This window comes from Lissotriton helveticus, chromosome 3_1 (genome assembly GCF_964261635.1).
Source record: "Lissotriton helveticus chromosome 3_1, aLisHel1.1, whole genome shotgun sequence".
Classification (NCBI taxonomy): Eukaryota; Metazoa; Chordata; class Amphibia; order Caudata; family Salamandridae; genus Lissotriton; species Lissotriton helveticus.
The window spans coordinates 595,627,681-595,650,003 of NC_136061.1; the positions used below are offsets into that span (position 1 = coordinate 595,627,681).

General features: G+C 46.0%; 1 protein-coding gene across 2 annotated transcripts; it reads right to left on the reverse strand.

Moving 5' to 3' along the window:
• Positions 1–1,695: 1,695 nt before the first annotated feature.
• Positions 1,696–19,591, reverse strand: MYL1 (myosin light chain 1). Of its 2 annotated transcripts, none has more exons than XM_078680577.1 (7): positions 19,318–19,591; positions 8,098–8,125; positions 5,439–5,582; positions 4,199–4,372; positions 3,552–3,629; positions 2,761–2,803; positions 1,696–2,145 (listed from the first exon to the last, which is right to left on the reverse strand). In XM_078680577.1, the coding sequence occupies exons 1-6, from the start codon at positions 19,435–19,437 to the stop codon at positions 2,775–2,777; spliced, it is 573 nt and encodes a 190-aa protein (XP_078536703.1). In that variant the 5' UTR covers positions 19,438–19,591; the 3' UTR covers positions 1,696–2,145; positions 2,761–2,774. The 2 variants fall into 2 exon arrangements, with proteins under 2 accessions (XP_078536703.1, XP_078536704.1); XM_078680578.1 differs by lacking the exons at positions 8,098–8,125; positions 19,318–19,591 and adding exons at positions 8,582–8,606; positions 9,289–9,414.
• Between the last annotated feature and the right edge of the window lie 2,732 nt (positions 19,592–22,323).

A 22,323-nucleotide genomic window follows, 5' to 3' on the forward strand; every position in this document is an offset into this window, starting at 1 on the left:
GGGTGAAAGGTAATAGTTATTTTAATGTATATTGATTTAATTATTAACTGTTGTAGTTGTCATCTCTAAATTAGCCAGACAGTGCCACCTTGTGGCAGATTGTCACAAGTGCAGGTGTTGACAATGTAGTGCTTTTGCTGAGCTCTGGAAACCATCAGCTCAAATTAAGCACTGGTCATCCAAGTTTAGTGGAAGAGGCCAAATCAAGCCTTGATTAAATGACCTCTTTATAGAAGCAGAGATAGTCAGCCGATATTGGAGAGCCGTCTGCACAAGGGGGGTGGGGGGGGGGGCTCAAGGCACTGGTGTTCAGGTGTGGAACAACAAGCAGTGTTTCAAGCTAGAAAGCAGTGTGAGGGGAAACAGCGGCTGGGGAAGGTGGCTGTGCATCTGCGACAGTGGACTGAGCAAGCAGAGAGGTGTGAGTGAGCAGCAGTCTAGGGTGGCATGATTCAAGTGGAAGGCGGGAGGCTTCTAGGAGGTGGCGGGCCCGGCCCGCGATTACTGAGGGTGGGGTGGGGTGGGAGGCCGAGAGCTGGGTTCAGGAGGAAAGACGGTAGACTGAGTCGGAGAGGTTGAATGGGCGAAGCTGAGAGGGGGGCACATGGATTGTGCCAATGCTGGTGGAGGCATTCAGTGAGTACTGGGCAGCTTGGGAGTAGGGGCAGGCTGAGGGGAGCGGTTTATAGGAAATGTCAGAGTTGATCACTTGAGTTTTCCAACTGAGGGAGGGGCCGGCTCAAAACAGAGGCTGGGCTAAGGGCAGTCTGAAGGTAGGACATTGTGAGGCAAGTTGATGGGAGGCTGAGAGAGCAAGTGGCTCACCAAGGACGGGGTATAGGCTTAGAAAGAGACAGGCAGAAAGAGAGGCAGAAAATGGGTCCATCTAGAAGTAGAGGCCCAGCGGACGGAGGCTGTCTGGAATGGAGTATGCCGAATCTGGGGGCATGTTGAGAACGGAGGCCCTCCACAAGAAAGACGCTTAAGGCTGGCTGTGGGAACAGGTCCAGCAATGCACAGCACGTTCATTAGGTTCACTTTAGGATTATCCGCACCTCCCCCATGACCCTGGTCATCTTCCTACTAAAGTGCCCCAGGACCTCACCAACATCATTCACAGCTGGGAAACTTCGATCGAGACCAAGGGATAATAAATCAAAAACATGTGTTTGAAATGTTTAAGATTGATAAAGTCGAAGAGGATAATTACTCTTGCCAGGGAAACACAATGAGAATCAATCCCAGTAGCACTCACTCACTGCCAGTGAGTGGCAGTCAGTCCTTTTGAGGCTCCCTCTTAAGTCCTGCTCCCATCAATGTGACTCTCGGTTAGCTGAAATTCGTACCCAGTTAGTGGCCCTCAGCTTCTCTTCCTTAGATTCACTCCTTTGCGGTGGAACTGGCTCCTCGTGAGACCCGCTGCTAGTGGTGGAGAGCCGGTTCCTGCTCTGAATGCCAGACTGCCCGCATTTGTTTGTTGATGAGATAAGGCATGTTTACATCAATGGCAGGGCTTAAAGGTGAAGGGCGGGACCCTGCCCCTCTGTTCAAAACACATCATTTCATTAGCATTGGGGACACTTTGTTCCAAGTGCAAAATAAAAGTAAAGTACACCGCCCCCCCTCCCCAATCCTAGCGTTATTTACCTTGATGGACCACCCACCAGTCTATTTCCAAATTAAAATGTTACCTCCTTTTCATTTTTTCCATAAAACTTTATTTTGTGAAATCCAACAAACAGAGACAATAAGTTAAAACTGCCGTGATGTTATGTCCATGGGGATTTCAGGGAAGAGTTAGAAGAAATATGGGAGAAAAAGGAGACTTTACTGCCACAGACTGACCACAGCTGTTTTATTGTCACTATTTTCAAGTTGTACACTGGCTGCTCAAAGGCACAAAACACTCAGATGTCACGAGCAGTTCTGTCCATCCTCTTCGCCTCGGCAAATGTTCTTTATTTTCCTTTTGTATAAATATTTGCTGATTCAGTGGGGAATTCCTATGGTACAAAAAAGGCGGGGAAACATATAGTACAGTCCTGGTTTTTGGTGTCCATAGTGTGTTTGTGCTGCTGGATGGAGGGGGCGGTCCGCTGGTGTGAGAATCTCCATACCACCAGGTCTTCAGAGATGATAGCAGTTCTGAAAAATGAAGGCGAAAATCTATCAGTACCAGGAGACATCAATAATCTTCCATTTTGTTAGACAAAAAGGAGTATGTTCTCAGAACAGTTGGAAATGTAAAACCTTTGATAGAGCCACAAAATATGCGTTTAAATATCTGAAGATCCACAATACTGGTGTTTGTGATTTGGGGATAGTATGTGTTAAACAGAACCCTACAATTAAGCAAATGTAGGGCCTTCCTCTTATGTAATTTGAATTCGAATTCAAGACTGGGATGATCATGACATGCTACATCGCAAATGGGAGATAGCTAGGGTTTTCTTACTTCCCAGGGCATTCCTATCCCACCTATACTAGGCATACCATTGAATACTCTGGTATTGGTCTTGCTCTTAGATCCAGCTTTCTAAGCTGCCCTCTGTGCCCCCTCCCAGCAGTTAAAGCACATTTCCTAATTAACCTTGCTGTTTTTGGCATGTTGCTCATAGAGACTGCTAATACCATGCTTACATTGTTGGAATTCAATGATTCATCAGTGTATAGGCGGAGTGTGGCTGCCCAGCTTTATGCATAAATGCCTGGAATTAAAAACGCGTGGTCTCTGATTATAGGCTTAAAGTGATAACCTACCTTCGGAATTCTGCTTAGACAGACATGATATGTTTTACGAAAGCTGTGGAAGAAAACAAATGAGACACTGTTAAACAAGAAGACTAAAAGCAGGAAGAAACAGAATACATGAAAATCAAACCCTTGTATATAGAAGTGTTTTCAAAGGATTTGGGAACTTGGGCCAGGTGTGCATGCTACAGAATATGCTACCAGAATATGGACTGTAGAGGCGGTCCTGGTAAGGAGGCCGTGAATTGAAAGGTTAAATTACCGTCTTGACACCCCCTGACGATAGACACATTTCATGCGGAGGAAAAAGGTTTGCAGCGCATGGCGAGATTGAAGATTCAGCAAGGTTTAAATATTAGTGTAGTCAGGACAACTCTCCGGTGTCCAGTAAAATGATGGTGGTATCCTGTGTACTACTTACTCCAGGACATACTAGGGCCATGGATTAAATACAACGTCACAATCTTTAGATTAGTGAGACAGGGCTTTCATCCGATCTGTATGTACAGGTATGGGTGGGTTCACCTCTCTACGAGCGACTCTAGTGAAAGGTTTTATAACATTGACCCCATGGACGGTGGATCCAACAGTCTATGGAAAGTGCATGTTGAGAAAAATGGGGGGAGTCCAGTTTATGAGCCCTTCCTACTCAAAAGGAAAGGGGTCTTGAATGAAAAAATAAATGCAGTTGAAAACACGGACTGCCGCCAAACAACCACGTCGTATCATGATACAAGCATAACCGAGGTCCTGTACGTAAACTGAAAGATGTCAGGGAAAGGTCGGCCCTCAGGACTTACCCTCGTAGTTGATGCAGCCGTTGGAGTCTTCCTGACCTGCCAGCAGGGCTTCTACCTCCTCCTCCTTCATCTTCTCACCTGTAGACATAGAAGAAGTACTTAGTAAAGATGTCCCGGTGCAGACTCCATATACAGCGGACCTGCATATTCCTAACAGGGCATCATTTGGAAACATGGAGTTTTGGGGTGGGGGTGGGGGTGAAGGTTGGGGCATTCCAACCCCCTCCCTTCCGCCCGGCCCCCTTACTTGCATTAAGGTAATTTTAGGTAGGAGAAGGGTAAAATAAAAACGGGTGAGTCACGCCGGAATCGGGTGTGTTTGATAAGCATGCTATTCCTCAGCCCGACACAAGACTGAAGGGAACCCTACTGCCGTTCCAGTTTACCAAGCCTCGTGCCCTTTCCATCACGCCACCCGGGACCAACTGAAGATGGAGATATATTACCCTTGGACAATAGTACTCCCTTAAGCGGCTTCGAAATGTGAAAACCTGAACCGGACAGAACAGGATTTCAAACTAATTTGCACATGGATCTCTGAAGCTGGTGCATTAGCCCAGTGTGTTATCCCGCAGCTGTCCGTGGTGCTGATTGTGCGGCTGCTCGCGTGAATCACTTCCCCCTTCCCGCCACAGAAAGCGCAATACCTAGTGTGGCCAGCACGTGGCGAAGCTCAGCGCCCATGACGGTGCCGTTGCCCTCCTTGTCGAAGACGCGCAGACCCTCAACGAAGTCCTCAAAGGTGCCCTGGTTCTTGTTGTTGGCGATGGCCTGCAGCATGGGCAGGAACTCCTCGAAGGCGAGCTTCTTGGCGTTCATCTCTGGCGGGAAAAGAAGCACAAGCGTGAGAGGCAGACAGGCCTTCCAGGGCAGCCCTACAATCCTTCACAGACTTTGCTACAACCTCTGTGCAAGCAGCCGCCTCAGGAAACCCGAGTGGACTGAGCGCCCAGGCGTGAACAATGTGACAAGATGGCGCATCACTCCAAAGATAAGTTAAGTAGAACAATGTTTAATTGCATGATATTGCGATCGCCTGACTATTCATATTTCATGCTAGTCATTATAATAATAACACCCCATTTGTTATTTTAATTTTGTGTAGAATTTAAATGGCGCCCTTCGTCACATGCAAATGGACAGCTTTTACAAAAATTCTCTACAAAGAAGGTTGCTTTTAAAGCGTTACCTCTTTTTTTAAGCCGGCAAGAGAGCCAGCGCACACGAAGAATTTCCCCAAAATCAAATAATTCGGCCTAGTGGAGGTCCTGAGTCTTAGAACTTGCGTGCCCTGGTTCTGTAGCTGATATTTTTGTATCACTGGATATAAAGTGCTGACGACAGAGCCTTCTTTGGTAGTAACCCTTCAAAATCAGAAGGCAGTTGGAGCTACATGTGCAATCCGGTGTACATTAAAGAACTGTATGGCTCTCCACTCCTAATGAAAACCCCACTCCGCCCTTCAGGTACAAAACACGTGTAACAAAAGTATCCGGGGCCCCTGGTGCCAAAGCACAGTCAATATACCAAGCAAAACAATACTTTTTACTGCTGCCTTGCCACCAGGTGGAGCTCGGACATTACAATAGGTGTATGTCGGTTTTTAAATAAATCTATATTTTACATGATACCTGAGCAAAATGTATCCCTCTCAAAGTTGACTCCGCATTTACAGCAGGCGACAATGGTTTGATAAGATTTGCCGAGGGTGCCATGATTTTCAGAAGGTCCCCGCCCTCCAGACACGCAGTCCCCAGATAAATGAAGGAGAGCCCACTCCCTCAACCATGGCCACGGCAGAAGACATAACACATACCCATTAGAAAAGGCCCCAAAGCGCATGCGCGCAGCCAGGCCCCCGCGACCGCTGCCAGGCGCGCGACTTACCCTCAGCACTGGGGTTGCCCAGGATCTTCTTGACCTCGGCGTTGGTGGGGTTCTGTCCCAGGGCGCGCATGATGTCAGCCACCTGGCCGCATGTCACCTTGCTCTCGCCAGTCCTGTCGAACAGGAGGAAGGCTTCTTTGAAGTCTGCAGGGAAGAAGAAGGAATATTGAGGGTGCGCGCGGACCTTCCCGGCATGCAACTGCAACACTCATCCCAAGGCCCACCCAGGTGATGTTCCCACCGTGCACCCCGAGGTCGCACTGGACGCAACTGGTCTGAGGAATGGGCCTTCTCTGAAGGAAACTGGTCGGGATGCTCTGAGTCAGTCTTGTCCAACAATGGCCTTGGAATCTGTACAGGTTCCACCCGCATTTAATCTCGATATTGAAGTCATTTGTCATTTGCTTGGTAGTGAGGTAAGGCCAGCCCCACCTAGTTGTACCCAAGTGAACCCATGACTCCCAAGGCCCACCTGTCCTCGACCTTGAAAGCCACGGCAAAGGGACAGATAGCCTCAAACCAGTGTCTCCAGTGTCGCAGTCTCAATGTTACACCTTCATAATGGGACACAGTTTCGCCTACCCCTCAGTACCAATGCAACAGAAGCAATTAATGTCCTCACCTTGAGGATTGTTGGGAAAAAATAAACTTGGCTTGCAAGAGGTGCTGCACTTATAGCGTTCCAGGTGTGGGCTGGGAACAGGGCGTGGAGGGTTGTGGTTAAAGTATTTAATATTACACCTACTTTTCTTAGAACAGACCTTCTTTGAGCAGTACATTTCAGATTACAGTGTTTACCAAAGAGATTTATTTTTTATTGTTTTATTTCGCAGGAGATGGCGCTCAAGTTTCCTTCCCTGAGCGCGCGCTGTTGGGGTTGGGGCCCGGGTATTCAATAGGGCACGTGTATTCCCAAGACATCCTGCCTTGGTTTGCATGGGGTGTCGCATATATCTTTAAAAACAGGTGCGGCGCCGCAGTGCAGCTGACCGCGCACGCACACCTCCTTGTATGTCTAAATGGATCGTTGGCTGCCGCAGCCTGCTTGTAAAGATGGGGGAGGGGCTGGTCTGCGGAGCCGACACCTGCCCGAGGATGTCTCTCCTCGTCTTGTCGAGCAGGGAAACGAGGGTATTTTGGGATCTCTGCTTCGAGCCCCATTCGGATTCTGCCAGCTGCTGCCTGGAATAGGATATAGTTCTCCCTTTTCTGCGCGAGGTCTCAAGGAGGCCTTTCACCCATGCACTCCATTTTAGGCAAGTGTCTGGTGCACGCACTGGACTCACCCCATATAGTGGGCTCCAATTTCGGGGCGTGCTGCGAGCAGTGGTGGGTAATGTCAATGGGGCGTGGTGAAACGTGGTATTATGGTAAGGGCTTGTGGTTGTCCCCAAAGAGCATTACATTATTGTTCGATTACTCGTTCTAATTATGCCCCGCATGTGTCATATCTGTGGCAAACTCGACTAGGAAGCAAGGTGGTGTTTGAAAAAGGGGTTGGGGGCTGGTGAGTTCCTAGCGCCGTGAGCCCCTCTATTCGCCACCAACACTGTTTACTTGTATTCTTAACCCATAAGCAGCTCCAGTGAACTTCCAAGTTATTTTATAATAAACTTGTATTTTTCAGATAAATACCATTGACTAGAGGGGTCGGGCTTCTGTGGGCTTTTTTTTATATAGTGAGTGTCGGGCTCGGTGTGTGGGTTTGAATCGTTCTGGTGAGAGCCAGCCTGGCTGCCGAGACTCCTTGTAGGGCCGAATAAATAACAAGGACTCTTCTCCCCCGCCACGAACTGGCAGGCCCAGTTGCCCCCCACCCCCAATGTCTGCTAGCGAAGCCCTTTCACATCCCTGTTCGGACCAGAGTACCAATGTCTACCTGCCGCAAATACAGCGACCCCTTCAACGCCTGACCTGGTATATTTTAACAAGTTTGCACACATTGCATGGCTAGCTTCTGCACACACGAACATTTGATGACAGCGTGCAGATGACTAACATTTTTAGCACCTTCTACGTTGATTTAAAAATACACACTACTGCAGTCATTACAGTCCATTCAGGAACCCTGCACGCTCGTCTTGTTTCCTGAACCATGCCGTCACAGATCTGACCATGTAATCTTGCATCTCACAGTCTGCTAGGCCTTAAACGACCACACACTGACAACAACATGTCCCTCTTCACCTATCACACGTGCAAACAGTGCGCCCCACACCCGCCCAGTTCCTCATACAGGATATAACATTCTTTTTGTAAACCCTCCCATGGGAGGTAGAAAAGTGAGCTTAGTGCCAACTGATCTGCACAAGATCACACAACCTGGTCGGTCGACAAGCTCATGACAGAAGGACATTAACGGTGATAACGTATCAAGGGAAGCACGGATTATAATTGGGGAGTGCTGGTTCCACAGTCTACAATTGAACATCTAGGCCACATGTGTAATCGGTACCAATCTCCTTGGTTATCTTCAGGTGCACTGGCTCAGAAGTAGCACCAGTTGGAGTATATAGCACTTCTCCCCACCCTGTGTTTCCTGAACTGGAAAAGGACACAGAAGATGGTCTCATCTCCAGGAAGACCGATCCACCCTCCATCTTCCCACAGTCCCCAGCACCTTACATTCACTGGACAGTAGGCCTCACACACAACTTACCTTCCTGCTGGTCCTGGCTGAACTCGATCTGTTGTGAAGAAATAAATTGGCCACAAGAGAAAACAGTTTAAACAAAAGGCACAGAGGATCTGGTAAAGTGCCCAGCTCGCTCAGTGAGGAATCCTTCGGGTGGACAAAATGTTGCCTCGTCCCTCCAGACTCACAGCTCAAAGATCCTTTTACAAAGCTGGGGCAACCAGCAAGATTGGCAGTGAAGCGAATGCCTTTATCTGCTCATGGAGCCGGGCAAGGGGCTGCTACGAGATTATGCCTATTTCCAGTCACCTTTGATTGGAGGTGGCTTATGATATTTATTGTAAAAAGATACAAAATATATAACTGAATGTGCAAGTATTCTATGAACTGCTGGGCTCCATTTGAGTGAGGCCAAAAATGCACAAGTCTCCTTGTAGTGCCTCCTTGTACAGTAAAAGGCATTGCTTCACTCTCAACCCTGCTGGACTCAAATTCCTGCTGCACTTACCAGCAACCTCTTCTTCGGAGAAAGACTGCAAGGAAAGGAGAGAAAGCAAGATACTAGTATAGTGCGAATACATTGACAGAAATCAAGCGACTTAGCTTCTCTAAGTATCCCCAAAACTTCCTGATCTGAAAGCAGGTAGGCCCTGGCGGTAGTTGACTTATCACTGAAGCTGACCTCTGCCCCCCACGAGGAGTGGGTCATGGATGCCTGTTCCACACCCAACCTATATTGAACTGTATAGCCCTAGTGTTTGACTTCATCAAACTACCTCGAATACATTAGCATACCACTGACTCCTGATACCCACCACCAAAATTCAACAAGACTACCCAAGGGTTCCAAAAACTGAACCCCGATTGCAGTGTTTGCATTCTAGGGTACTCTTTAATCATACACTTTTCTAAAGTCTGTCCAAGACAGAGGAACACTGTCTTCTCAAAGTTACTGTATATTTAAAGTCCTCTGTCACTGAAGTCTTCTTTAAGTGCCATGTGACAGAGGCCACCGCTCAAGGCTACAGTGTTCATGAAGCTATTAGTAGGCCAGAATAGAATAATTGCAAACTCCCAGTGCCTCCCTTTAATATATTTTTTCTAAAGACTCATTTTGAAAACACTTAAGCTCTTTGAAGAAGCCCCATCTAAAAAGAGCGCTATCTGAAAGGCTGGCTGTCTCGAGCAGGAGGGAGAGGCCGGCAGTGGACGCACCATGGTGGAGTCTGTCGGGTTGGGGCGCAGCGGCGGCTGGAGACGTCTGCTGGTGGAGGCTGAGTCCCTGAGTGTGGTCCTGACTGCCGGGCCCTGCTCCTTCTTATGTACCCCTGGCGGCTCGTCACGGCCCGGGTCCGGTGTCAGGCTCCGCCCCAGGGACAGACCTTCGCTTTCTTAGGGCAAAGGCGGAGGGACAGATCTGTTTCTTGACCCGACCTATGCCGGGGGCTATTTTTAAGCACCCGCAAGAGAGTAGGGTCCGTTTTACTCCGTTTGAAACGTCTCTGTCAGCACTTTTATTGCTCTGTTTCGAGAAGGAATGCGAGGCTTGACATAGGCCCTTCGGGGATTGCCTTAAAGGGGCTTCTTGCGCATTAAAGCCCACATCTACGCTTCTCGGAGCTAAAGCTGTGCTTCTGGGGTGCCCCATCAGAAATGAGTTCATCTTCCTCTGGTAATGCACGGGCTGCCCCTGTGTCACCAAACACTGATCGAAGTCCAATTTATGGAGGACTCAGACTGAGTTTTCTCCTTGTTTGTTCTATACACAATTATGAGTAATTACTCTCTTTTCGTTGTTTAGCAGTCTGGACAATTTTAATTAACTACCCCATACATTTTTAATTTCTTAATTGTAATATATAAACTGTAACTCAGCGTCCGCTTGCCATGCTTTCTGCTGAAAGCGGTCAGCAAAACATTAAATACGACTACAAATAATCCTAAACACTTTTTAGGGACATGGACATAATAGGAGATCATATGAAACTTCAAGGAAGTTATATTCCTGCCGACACCTGTTTTTCACATATACTTCCTGTTATAGTCTGTGAGTTACAATTCTTCCACTAGTTGCCAAGAAGCCATGCTGCTCCATTTGCGACAACTCTAGTGAGCGTCAGCATGTCAGCACACAACAGTATGCATTCTGGGACTTGTAGTTTTGCATTAAACCGTGTACTTATCGTCTGAAAAATCTCAGAATGTAAAATGCTTTTCTCTAGAAACACAGGGTCGGGACGTCCTGCCAGACGTGATAGGGTGCACACTGGCAGATGTGTTGTTGACAGAGTGTGTACGTTTTAGTGGGATCTGAAATCCGGGCTGTGCTGCAACCTCACTTTTTGACTGGGGGGCGAGAGGGGGTAAAATGCATCGACTCCCCCAAGAGCTTCATTCAGAAGAAGACCCCTTGCTCTCAGGCTACAGTGTTAAAGGGAGGTCTTGGTGTCCAGACCTTGTTTGCCACTGCCCATTAGATGCAGCCTGCACTTTCACCTGTGGCTGATTAAGAAAAGGACTGCACTAATCAGAATGCCATTGAGCACGAGTTTGAAGGGGGCGAGTCACGGGTGCATTTCAGGACCACGTCTAGCAGTGGTGATGTCATGTGGCAATCAAGACAACGCATGTTCCGTTTCATAGTCTTAATGAGAAAAAAACATAACATGACACAACACTGATCTTTGTCCGCTCGTCTCGGTGGCGCATACCCAACCCACTGAGCTGCCTCATCGGTTCTCCAAAGGCTCATTTTAAAACAAGCACAGGCAAATCGCATCGGCCAGTCTTTAATGCATGCAACTGCATTTGTACATGCCTGTGCCTCAGTGTTATCACATCGACCTTGCCGGTGTTTCTTTTAGGTAGCTGGATTGTGCAACCTTATGATTGCATATATGTGTTTAAGTACATATGTGTAACTTGCAGATAATTCACCGGTAAATCAATAAAAAAGCTTCTACGGTGGAAAAAAGATTGTTTCCTTCATACAAACCATGCATGAAGTGAATGTGTGTGATGATTCCGTGTACTTTTGAGATGTGAAATAGTCCCATATGCAATGCAATGCAAGCACTCCAAGGGAGATGGGATGATGTACTAAGCAACCAATAGTTTGAGGTGAGAGGCATATCAATCTAAGCCCACTTCATGTATGTAACAATTACTTACAATAGGTACTGCACTCTCAAGCTATCACTATGTGAAGAGAATGAGAAAATGACCACATGTGGGCGTTTGAGAAATCTTAGAACGCCCTCTAGTGACCAGACAGATGTACTGCTAGGATCCCGTAGCTGATAATCTGTCCTACTGTCAGGTCACATACATGTCGCGCAGTGAACGCTCTGCAGCATTTGAGATAAAGCAATGCCATCTTCCAGATATGATGCTCTCGTGTGTTTGTTAAAGCGACATTAAACTCTGGGGAATGTACGCAAGATCAAACTGGCATTGGGCGAGATGGGCCTTGCACACTCGCACGCGCTCCACTCTCCCGACTCCGCTAAAGACCCGTCCATGTTTCAAAATCCCTGCACCAACTACCAAATATGCATGAAAGTTTCGTCCAGTGAAAATAAACAATACTACAATTCCCAGAATGTAGTGTGGGGCGAGTTTGAAATCAAGGAGCTGATTCCCGATTTACCAAGGCAACCATCAAATTATCCATAGCATGTTTCTTTAAATGGTAAAAGCTAGCTCAAGCTGTACACACCACAACCGCTGTTCATACCAATCATGTGAGGACCACGGAAAGGTGAGCAGCGGAATGAACTACGCTGGGACTTGCCCTATGCCCTGCAGCAAGCTTGTACTAGGAGCACTTACCCGCTGAAGTGTCCCACCTGAGCTCTGTCAATGCATTTGCTGTGGAAAGGGGTGGAGGGCTGGGCTTACCTTTAGGGTCTCTCCACTTGCAGTTTTACTCCGCGAAGCCCTGATAGCGTGGTAAATCCAACAGGTTAAATAAACATTCACATCTTATACCCCGACCCCTCCACCTACAAATCAAATCATGCATGGAACACCACAAAAATCAAAGCACGCCAAATGACACAAATTCATCCGACCGCCCCTTCCCACATACTAAAAGTGTCGTGCACAACTAGACTGGGCTTCAAATATATATTTTAACAACACTGACACATTTGCTGTCTACAAATATCGCATGCTATCCCATGTCAAGTGCATGGAGCTTCTACAAGGGTGATTCCGTTGCATTCTGGTACTTGTAGTGTTGGATATATAACATGAATGTATACCGTGGTACCAGAATACAATGTTAAAAGCAGGACGGGACAAGCTGGCCAGTAAGGAAGTGTGCTACTAGAGTGTGTTGGTCAGTGAGTAGCCATAGCCTCTCTGCACGCCATAGGACACTTAATCAGTAGTTTGTGCAGACCAGAAAGTCCAAAAGTAATGAATTGAAAAGTAGTTCAGTTTTGTCTGCCATTGGTCCAGCACAGGGAGTCTTCAGTAATAGTGATTTACTGTTATGTAACTCCTGCGGCTTGCCTGTGTATTTCACATGCTAAAAAATCTGGTATTATTTGTACCCAGTGAACTACATTTAATTAATCTAACTGAGCGATAAAGAGTGGAGACACTCAAGCCTGTGAGGTGTGCCATGCACACAGATCACGCAGATGCCTTAACCCACTAAGCAGCCTTGGTCCCAAGTGGAAAGTAAGCCTCTATCTATCTATCTATCTATCTATCTATCTATCTATCTATCTATCTATCTATCTATCTATCTATTGCACAAGTCCTAAAAAAAGAAGTGAGGGGGCTAACCAAATTAGGCAGTGTGCATGTGACATCAAGGCGTGTAACATCGCACATGGCATCACAGGAAGTGGCATCACAGCCAATAACCTCACAAGAGGTTACATCACAAGAAGTAACGTCAGATCTTATGACCTCACACATATGTTTAGCAGGTGTGTCATGAACACATTTGAATGCATTATAATATTTAACAAATTAGATTTTGCTTCCAGGATGTGTCAAAAAAATCCTGCAACCCGATGCAAAATCTGGGTCTCAACTTATACATTTATTTTTTAAAAACCTGCTACAAAGGAATTGGCAACAAGGTGACACATGGCAGTAAATCTGTTCTGCTTAATTGTTTGGAAAGTCTGCTTTTTAAAATCTCTTATATGGTTAAGACACCTGCTGCAGAGATCTTTGTGTTCCCGGTAAATGACAGGGAATAGTTATAATGGTAAGATAACTCTGCAGGTGAAAATATTTGATAGAGAGATCTGTGTTTTGTCTAGTCGTAGTTTGAAATAAAAAAGCATAGAGTGTTTTTATGTCTCCTGTAAAGCACATTATGTAACACGCAGATGACATATTTTTATGGGTTATAGTGCTCTGCTAATGCTTCCATGAAAAAGAAACAGTGGGATGATATGCTATCAGCGCATGATTAAAGAACATTGAGGAACTGTTTCCTGTCATCACTGAGATGTAAAGACGGCATGATGACTGTAATTTAATATGATCAATGACATGCTATGATGACGGCGATACAATCTGGAAGGACAATTGTGTAATGGTTGTCCTTTCTTAGTTTCCACTGCAGGGGAGCTGATCAGAGTATTTAACCACCTGCACATAAATGAATTATTTCACAAGGGGCATTGGTGAAAGGCTTGATGCCGACCCGCGTCACGCCCAGTGCAAATAAAGTGAATACTGAAGCCGTGAGAGTGCTCCGGTTATGTTCCTGGTGGAGGGGCTGTAGTGTATAATATATATATATATATATATGTATATATATAATACCATTTCAAGCTTAGTGTGCTGCATTAATTATACAGAAAAAGAAGCAAGAAACTCTTGCTGGTGCCAAAGTTTACTCGGGAGAGCAGCTTCAATATAGAGCACCTTACAACAACAGCGAAACTCTGAATCAGCTCAACTCAAATGTCTGTTTTTCTAGGTATGTTTTTAAGCATAGGATTAACACAGTGCTATCTGTGCTGCGCTAGAAAGTGACAAAGTCGTTTTCCATTTCTACAGCAAACTCTATAAGCATAGGATTAGCTTGTGCCAGGCACACCGAGCTGAAAATGACAAAACCCTTATACCTTTCCAGGCAAAGCGCCACAGCTTTGGATTGGTACCATCTTAACCAACCTGGAATGAATAAAAGCCACACCTGACACGTTTCGTTCTTGTTGTGAACTCCTCAGAGAGGTTTAACTTTGTCCAGACACATGGGAACATCCAGTATAAGTCAAAACAATACCCTTGTTGGGTTAGAGTGTTATGTGAATTATGCAAAAAAGAAGCAGGGAACTCTAGATAGACTATATATTTTTTGGAGTAGCCCTTTCCACCCCAAAAGTCAAGTGAACTTACAATTACATAATCAGATGCATTCTTTTTAGGTGGCACTGTGCAAACATAAAATAATAAGGAAACTAGAACACGACATTTGTAGTAGTCTCTGCACCTAAAATGTCTACTTTTAAATATGGCGCTTATAACTGGGAAGGTTATGTAGGCTGTGTCACCTAAAGCGTGATGTCATATTGTAGGCGGCTGGCCACAAGGCAGCTCTGGGCTGCCTGGCCCAGAGTGCACGGATGCAAAAACGAGAAACAAAAAAACTGAGCGATTGACTCGCAGCCTAAGAGGGTTAGAAGCGGGATTCGGGAAGCCACCTACAGCTTCCTGGCATATAGGAGTGTAGCAGCACGTAGTGTGCCCGTCCACAGTGCCACAACGGGCTGTAGTCTTGGGCCTCCACCCACTCATCAGACGTCATCATCCTCGATCCTGTGGGAATGCAAGTTCCAGAATGCATTGGGGTGTGAAAGCAAAACGGCGATTGAAAGCTCACGTGCAGGAATGGCTCTATCTGTAAAGCCGCACCTAGATACAGGTGGAGTTAATGAACAAATTGTATTGTTTGGCACATTTGCGTGCTTTTATTTCTATTTGATAAAAATAACGCGAATCATAGAAATTGAATTTACAGCGCTTCGAAACTACGAGGCTGCGCTAGTAAGACCTTCGCAACGCTAAATTATCTGAATATGATTATTTACTGTTTATATTTGGGTGGTTTCGCATATTTTCACATTTCTAACGAGTGCATGCATTCCCGTTTTCTTGACTGAATGGTAGAATACTATGTTTAGTAAAATGCTTGCTATTAAATGTGTGGGTCTTTGTAGCGTAGATTCCAACAGTGGTTATGTTATTTAACTCAATGGTACTCATTTTTTAAATTTCAAAAAGACGGAAGGTGGAGCCAAAATAAAGGGACGATGTTTTTGGGCAGCTTGAAGTGGTAGACTCGGTGCGAAAAACAATCTTAAATCCATGCAGGTGAGTCCAGATCTCTGCAACAGTTTCCTTGTTACATCTGATCTGGCTGTTACGCCAATTCACCAAATGCAAACTGAAAACCCTTGACCGTTTAGAATCTTTTAGATATTACACAGCAGCGTCCATGTGCTCGTTTAAATACTCTCGGTGGTGCTGCAGACTCGTCGTTCTATTCGCTGCCTCAGGCAGCAGTGCCGAATATGGGAAGTGGCGGCTGTCCGTACACTGATAGGAGAGGCGGGCACTCCCCCACCTTCCACTCTATCTTCTGCCTTTCTTTGATAGGGAGAAAGAAGGGCTGTGTCCAAACTGGAAATAGAGAGACATGTCTCCTTTCAAATTTCCACCTGTCCATTCCGTTCGTTACACGAACAGGTCATCTGGGGGCGCTATACTGCAACCAAGCAAGCTTTTAGAAAAGTAAATGTTCGATTTTAGTTTTCACTCTGGTACCTTTCTGGGACCTCCCAACTTTGGGAAATGGGTAACCGAGGCACATGGAGCTATCCCCGTGTGCTCAAGAGCACACGGTTCCACCGGTAAGTCTAGGTTAAAACTCTACTATATGATTACGCAGCCTACACACCATATTCCACGGGTTTTGAGCTTTTCCTAGTGGATTCGTATTATTCGAAATTTGAAGTGTATTTAATGAACATTAAAACTAACACAGTTTTGCAAGATTACAACTTAAAATATTAGCAGACAGAAATTAAAGTCAACATTTCTTAGCAGTCTAATGACAACAAATACAAATTGTTCATATAATCGATAGTCCATGATCCTAACAGAATAATTCTCATAATAAATAGCTCCTGTCCTTGAAATAAAAATACAATTAAGTTAATCATTGGAAGGCTGTTTAACTAGACTAGTGTTAATTGGAGTATTTAAAATAAACAAACCAACTAAACACGGATTAATGTGATTTTCCTGCGTGTAGACTGAAATCCTGATCGAAGTTTAGTTATTTATTCTGCGGTCTAGTGTGTTGCTGTTAGTGACATTTCATTGACGACTGTATTATTTTTAAAATCCACTTAATAGCGGAGTGGAAATGCACTTACAATAGATGGAATTGGGAGAAAGAGAATTGCATGCCTAGCCTAACGGGTGAAAGTTTAAAATATATTCTACTGAGTTGTATAATTCATTAAAAAACAAAATGGTGTGAATGCTTCATGCTAATGGTGCATCCCTCGGAGACTATGACAGTGTAGGTACGTGGCAGAAGGTCTACTTGTGTCGCCATCTTGTAATGGTTCTGCTGATGTCTGCAGTGGGTGGTATCTTAATGACGGCATAGAACCTTCAGGAGCCGAGTATAGGCTGCCTGAGATGCATGCAGTTGGGGGCTGTACGCTAAAGCCCCTCCCGAGAGGGGGCGGTGCGAGCAGCGCCTTGCAGAGCTCAGAGCCGCACTGCAGATCGCTCTAAGAAAAGATCGCAGCAGGTGCGCGCCCGCTCGGGCTGGGCCGGGACAGCTGCAGTCTTATAAAGACCTTCACAGTAGCCGGGAGCTGGGCATATTCGAGGGCGGGTAGATTGGGGGTTGGCATGGAGCGGGGCAGTGAGGAACTGCCTGGTCTCCTTGGGAAGACAGCTGTTCAGAGACGGGTCTTTACTGTCCAGTTTCTGCTCCATTCTACAAAGTATTTAAGAAACCGTCAGCACGGGCCTATTGAATGCATAACCTAAACTTCCTGGAAAGGACTCGCACCCCGGTGTGCACCCGGACTTTTCTGAAGCTACACTTAGCCGTTCTCTGTGTGGAATAAACGGAACCAGGCTAGCCTGTGAGGAGGACACGTTTAAAACAGCGAACAGATTGTACTATTACTCCTAAAGTTAAGAGCTCTGGGATTTAGGTTGCCACGTTTCCAACAGAAAACACCGGCCGTTTGTTGTTGTTTTTAGAATCCGCAAAGGCTTGCACATGAATCTTGAGAGGATTTTAAACAAACACGAACGTGTTCGTTTGTAACATTAGTTATCTGTCCCTGTTTACTTTAATTAGCCAAAGACCTTTAGCTCAACTCTAGAACGCTTTAAAAAAAGTTTGTCCAATTTATATTGGCTGTTTGAATTATGTATAGACTAAGGGTAAAAAGAGCGGCGTTAAATCATTTTTCGTATTTTTGTACATGCCGGGACTGGTGGCAACCCTACCTTGCAAGGCACAGGCAGTGAACAGAAGATTCGATCTTACGACTTGTAAATAAAGTATACACCATTCTCTGCAGCGTGCACAAGAACCCTGTCAGCTACCTCACTTGCTAGGGGAAAGGACCCCTGGAAATTAGGTCATCGAAATTCACAATGCACCCAAAAGTCCCACACAGCTCTCCCTAGACATGCAGAAGATACTCTAAGCAGCAAAGGAAAACCAGCATGCACTCTACTCCGAAAATTAATCTTGACAAGATGAAATTTGACTCGACCCGCCCACCTTCCTCTCTTGGGCAAGCGGCCCAGAGTGGACACTAGGCGGGTCATTGAGAGAGCAATAGACGCACTTTGTGGGACCTTATAAAGCGATCAGTGTATTCTCCCTCCTCCCCTAGCCCCCCCCCCCCCCCCACCTTTCTTGAGAGATGCAAGGTCTTCTCGAGGGCTGAAATAGGGGGTGTTTATCGACCTACGCCCCCACCGCCCCAATCTCTCTACCCATTGGCGAGCTGTCACATGGAAGCAGTTAGTAAAACACAAGGGATGTCACGGCGTCCACACTCAGCAAACACAGAGTAAGACGCGGGCAGTAGTCACTGGAAAGCACTGCACTGGAGGGCGCCCCTGCACGTGATGGGACAGAACTACGGATTCCTTAGTAAAATGTATACTGTTATCTTAACAGGACAGAAGTCTATCAAAAGTCTAGCACACATCAGGGTGCAGTGACAGGCCGAGGGGAGAAATCCACACACACTATATATATATATATATATATATATATATATATATATGAAAAATACTACTAAGTGTGAATATCTAGCACCCTTTTATCTAAGTTGGTTCTAGGGGTTGACTGATAATTATTTTTTAGCTGCAAGTGTTACTTGTCCATCATTTCCCTCCTTCCAAAGACGCTGAAGTTTCATGGCAGGTTAATATGCGCTCTCTTGGAACCTCTTGAAAGTTGTTGTATGGGTTTTCAGAGCTTCCGCCCAATAATAGTGATTAATTTTTTTTAAAAGCAGAGTAATGGGTCTTAGAATACATGGCTTCTGCAAAAGCAGGGAGGAAACATTTCCAGCACCACTATTCAATTAAATGCTGCATCAAGTCACGTGAGTGAAAGCCTGTCTATCCACTTTTCACTTCTCACAGCGTGCTTGAAATGCATATGCGAACTGCTGCAAGACTAGAGCAGAAATATGAATTTCTAGTTTCTTATACATCCTTTAATTCCAGCGTGGGTCCCGAAGTACTTCCGAAAGTGGCTAGGACCAAACTATGTGCTCCAAGCAAGACTTATAAGACAAGACAGCTTGTTTCACCGAAGGCATGTCTCAGCATCTCCCAGGTGGGGCAGAAGATCTGGGCTGGAGATGCAAAGTGTCACGCTGCCTATTCATTGTGGTTAGTTACCCCCGTTCGGTACTTCATTTAATTTGTTGTGGTTTGTATTGTCGCAGAATGCTTTGAAGTAAATTGTAAGGCAGCAGAATGCAAAACACAAACGACAAATCACTGAAATAAAGTACTATACTCTCCTTCGGGTCAGGTAGAGGTTTTGTACAAATGTACAGCTGCCAGGAAGGGTGAGCCAGTAGGTTGTCTCTACTTAAGCACACCCTTAGGGTGACTTCCATGAATGAACTTGTGGGTCCCACCACCATCGTGCGGTTCAGTGACTCTGCCCAGGCTGGTCCACAACACACCCTGTCCTGTTACCTTAATGCTGGAGAGGTCGATTGCCGGCTCCTTGGGCTTGACGGGTTCAGGGGCAGGGGCAGGTGCTGGGGCTGCAGCAGCCTTGGCTTCGGGCTTCTTCACGTCCTTCTTGGGTGCCATTGCGAAAAGTTTGGTGGTTTTTCAAGTGGGGTTTGAAGAGAAAAAGACAAGGACCGAATCCAAGCCAACCAAAAAGACCAAGCAAGCTGCAGGAGATGATCCCTGGAAGAGGAGACGCTCCTGATGGTCTACAGCCAGTGCCTTGAGGGAACCCAATGTGTTAAGCACTCTTTGGGCATATATATATATTTCACTTCGGACCCAGCGCGGGCCTGACGCAGGCTGTGGGATTGGTGGACACCAGGGGATGTCATCAAGGCTCGAACTATAAATGGAATCTTTGGGTCAGGGTTTCAACAAACCAGGAGCCTTTTTTCCAGCCTCCCCCCTCACTGCCCCCCCCCCCCCGCATTTTTTAATAGAGGAAAAGGACAAACACTCGCCACAAAGACACATCGAGACAGAGCTGGTGTTGACATTGACAGGCAGCTTTTAATGTTTCACATTTTCTTGCTCGAAGCTCCGTTCGAGCCGAGGTCATCAATCATGTGTTTTTTTTGCAGGCATGTGTGTCACTTACAGGAGAGGTTTGGTTTCACGCTTGGAATTTGGGATTTAAGGAGCTTTGGGGGTGTGATCACAGTTTCCATTGACCTTCCCTCTCTCCTCGCCCCTCCTCTTGCTCTCCTCCCTCCTTTAAGAAAGTGTTGATCCAGCACTAGACCCCAAGAGGGGAGAGAGTTTAAAAATAAAAGCAGACGTATATGGGTCTCCCTTCCAGGCCCCCTCCACTCTTCAAAGGAGAGTTACTATACTCCCAAGGCATCTCGTGCTGCAACGCGCACTCCTTTTATACTACTGGGAAAAGTGACCACATTCGCATAATAACCCACCCAAGTCCAGAGCAAAAATAAATGATTCCCCTACAAATGAAAAACTTGAAGACAAGCCGGCAATGGTACCAGACAGCATTGCCATTAGAATCTGCCTTCTGGAGCCTCGGTTCCCCCACAAGCTTCAATTTATCTGTTCTGCTTCCATTCTATGCACCTGTTCTGCTTCCATTGTATGCACCGTGACCCTGCTTGCTGAGTTTCCCCCACAGGATTGTCTGCTTGCACGCTCTCGCAGGAGCTCCTCAAGAAGAACCTAACTTCCCAAACCTTACACCCCTTTGGTTGGGTATAGCCAAAAAGAAATGCAAGTCCGATTTTCCCCAAGAATCGCCCAGTTCTTTGGATTCCAATTTCTCAGCAGAAACCAGAACTCTTACCCCTATTTTTCTGTACAGTTAAGAAGAAATCCCCGGCTGATATAGTCTCCCGACGACTGGTGTTTTGTACAAATATGTGCAAGGCGGTCAGCAGAGCCCACATTTATGTCCTTGCAAGTACCAGTGCTTGGGAAGGGTTTTATAATTAGAAAACACACTCCTGTAACATCGGCTCCCCTCTCTCTCTCCTTCCAAGGCATTCAACCTACAGTTTGGAGGAAAGGAATAGCAGCTCGTGCGTTGCAAATGTCCAGCTGTTCTCATAGCGCTTTGTCCTGCGGGCCACGCTGTTTCTAAGCACTTCCAATTTAGGTAGGGAACGAAACTAAGGCACAGGGAAGTGAAGTAATTTGCCCACGATCACACAATTTGATTAAACGAAGAAGCCAGAGTGAAAACTGTTTCAATACCAAACAATTTACCTATCCAGGAAGAGCGTTCCAAACCCTGAAACTCACCACCTTCCAATATACCAGCCACTCTGATCATCTTTCAAGCAATTCGCTCGTCTAAGCTCAGACAACCTTCACTAAACGGACTAGTGCTTAGAGGAAGTTCTGTCAAAGGTGCTGTATTCAGTCCTTTTAGAGACCAAAGAACCTGATTCGTTTCCCAAAACTTCCGTTTTTGTTTTTCAAAAACTAAAAGGAATGACAGCCTTCACTTGATAGTCAGTAGCCGGTCTTTTGAAAGGTCCATGTTTGAAACCCTTCTAGACAGCTTAAGGTCACAAGATTCTTTGTTCACCTTTGAACACCTTGTATCTCCAGAAGTTGCTGTCTCCACCTTCGCTCATATTCTTTGTGCTCACATGAGCTTGATGGCTGTGTTGATGGGTAGAAGACATGGCTGCAGCGATCGAAGGGGAAGTAGATATTAAAACCAGCAATCAAAACATGCGCCCTGTCTTCGATATTGGCCCGTCCAGCCCTGCCACTTCTGCCTTTGCTCTTAAGAGCGACGTGTGAAGAAACGAAAAACATTTCCTGCAATTAAATGGGTAGAGATGAAAGAAGACAGACGGTACCCAGTCCAGCCTCTCTCTAATTACCACCTTGAATAACAAAAGTGCAACCTTTGCCAATATCGTTCCTAATAAGGAAGTTACACTTTGCTCCGTGTCCTCGTTTAACATGACCAGAACAATCTTGTATTGGCCCGTCTACTATTTCTAGCAAAATTGTAGTCCCTGCCAAGGGCATGCTTTTCTAATAGGTCATCCAACCATGGCTTTTATTACAGTGCTTAATTTGTGTAAAAAAAAAAAGTGCCAGGGCTCTTCTCAGGAGGTCACTGCAGCTTGCACCACACATTGCCCTTGTCATGCTGCCATTGATAGTAACAATACAACAACTAACCACCACTTTCCTACAAGTGTGACAATTCGGACTATTCCAGGACCCCAAAGCTATAAGAATGACTTGGGCGCATGTACTAGTCATTTTGCCTACTGAATTAATAATTGACTGTTGTGGGGATCTCTATATACGCGAGCTGTCACCATAACTTCAGAACACGTCTGGACTAAAGGACATTCTGCCAGGAAGAAGAGCTGGATGCCGCAGGAGGGGCTGACACTCTGCTGGTTGCTTAGTTGTGCTGGCCAGCTGAATGCTGCTTCTGTCCTGGGAGTGAAAGGACCTGACTCTGCTTATTGTATCCTGCTTCCAAGG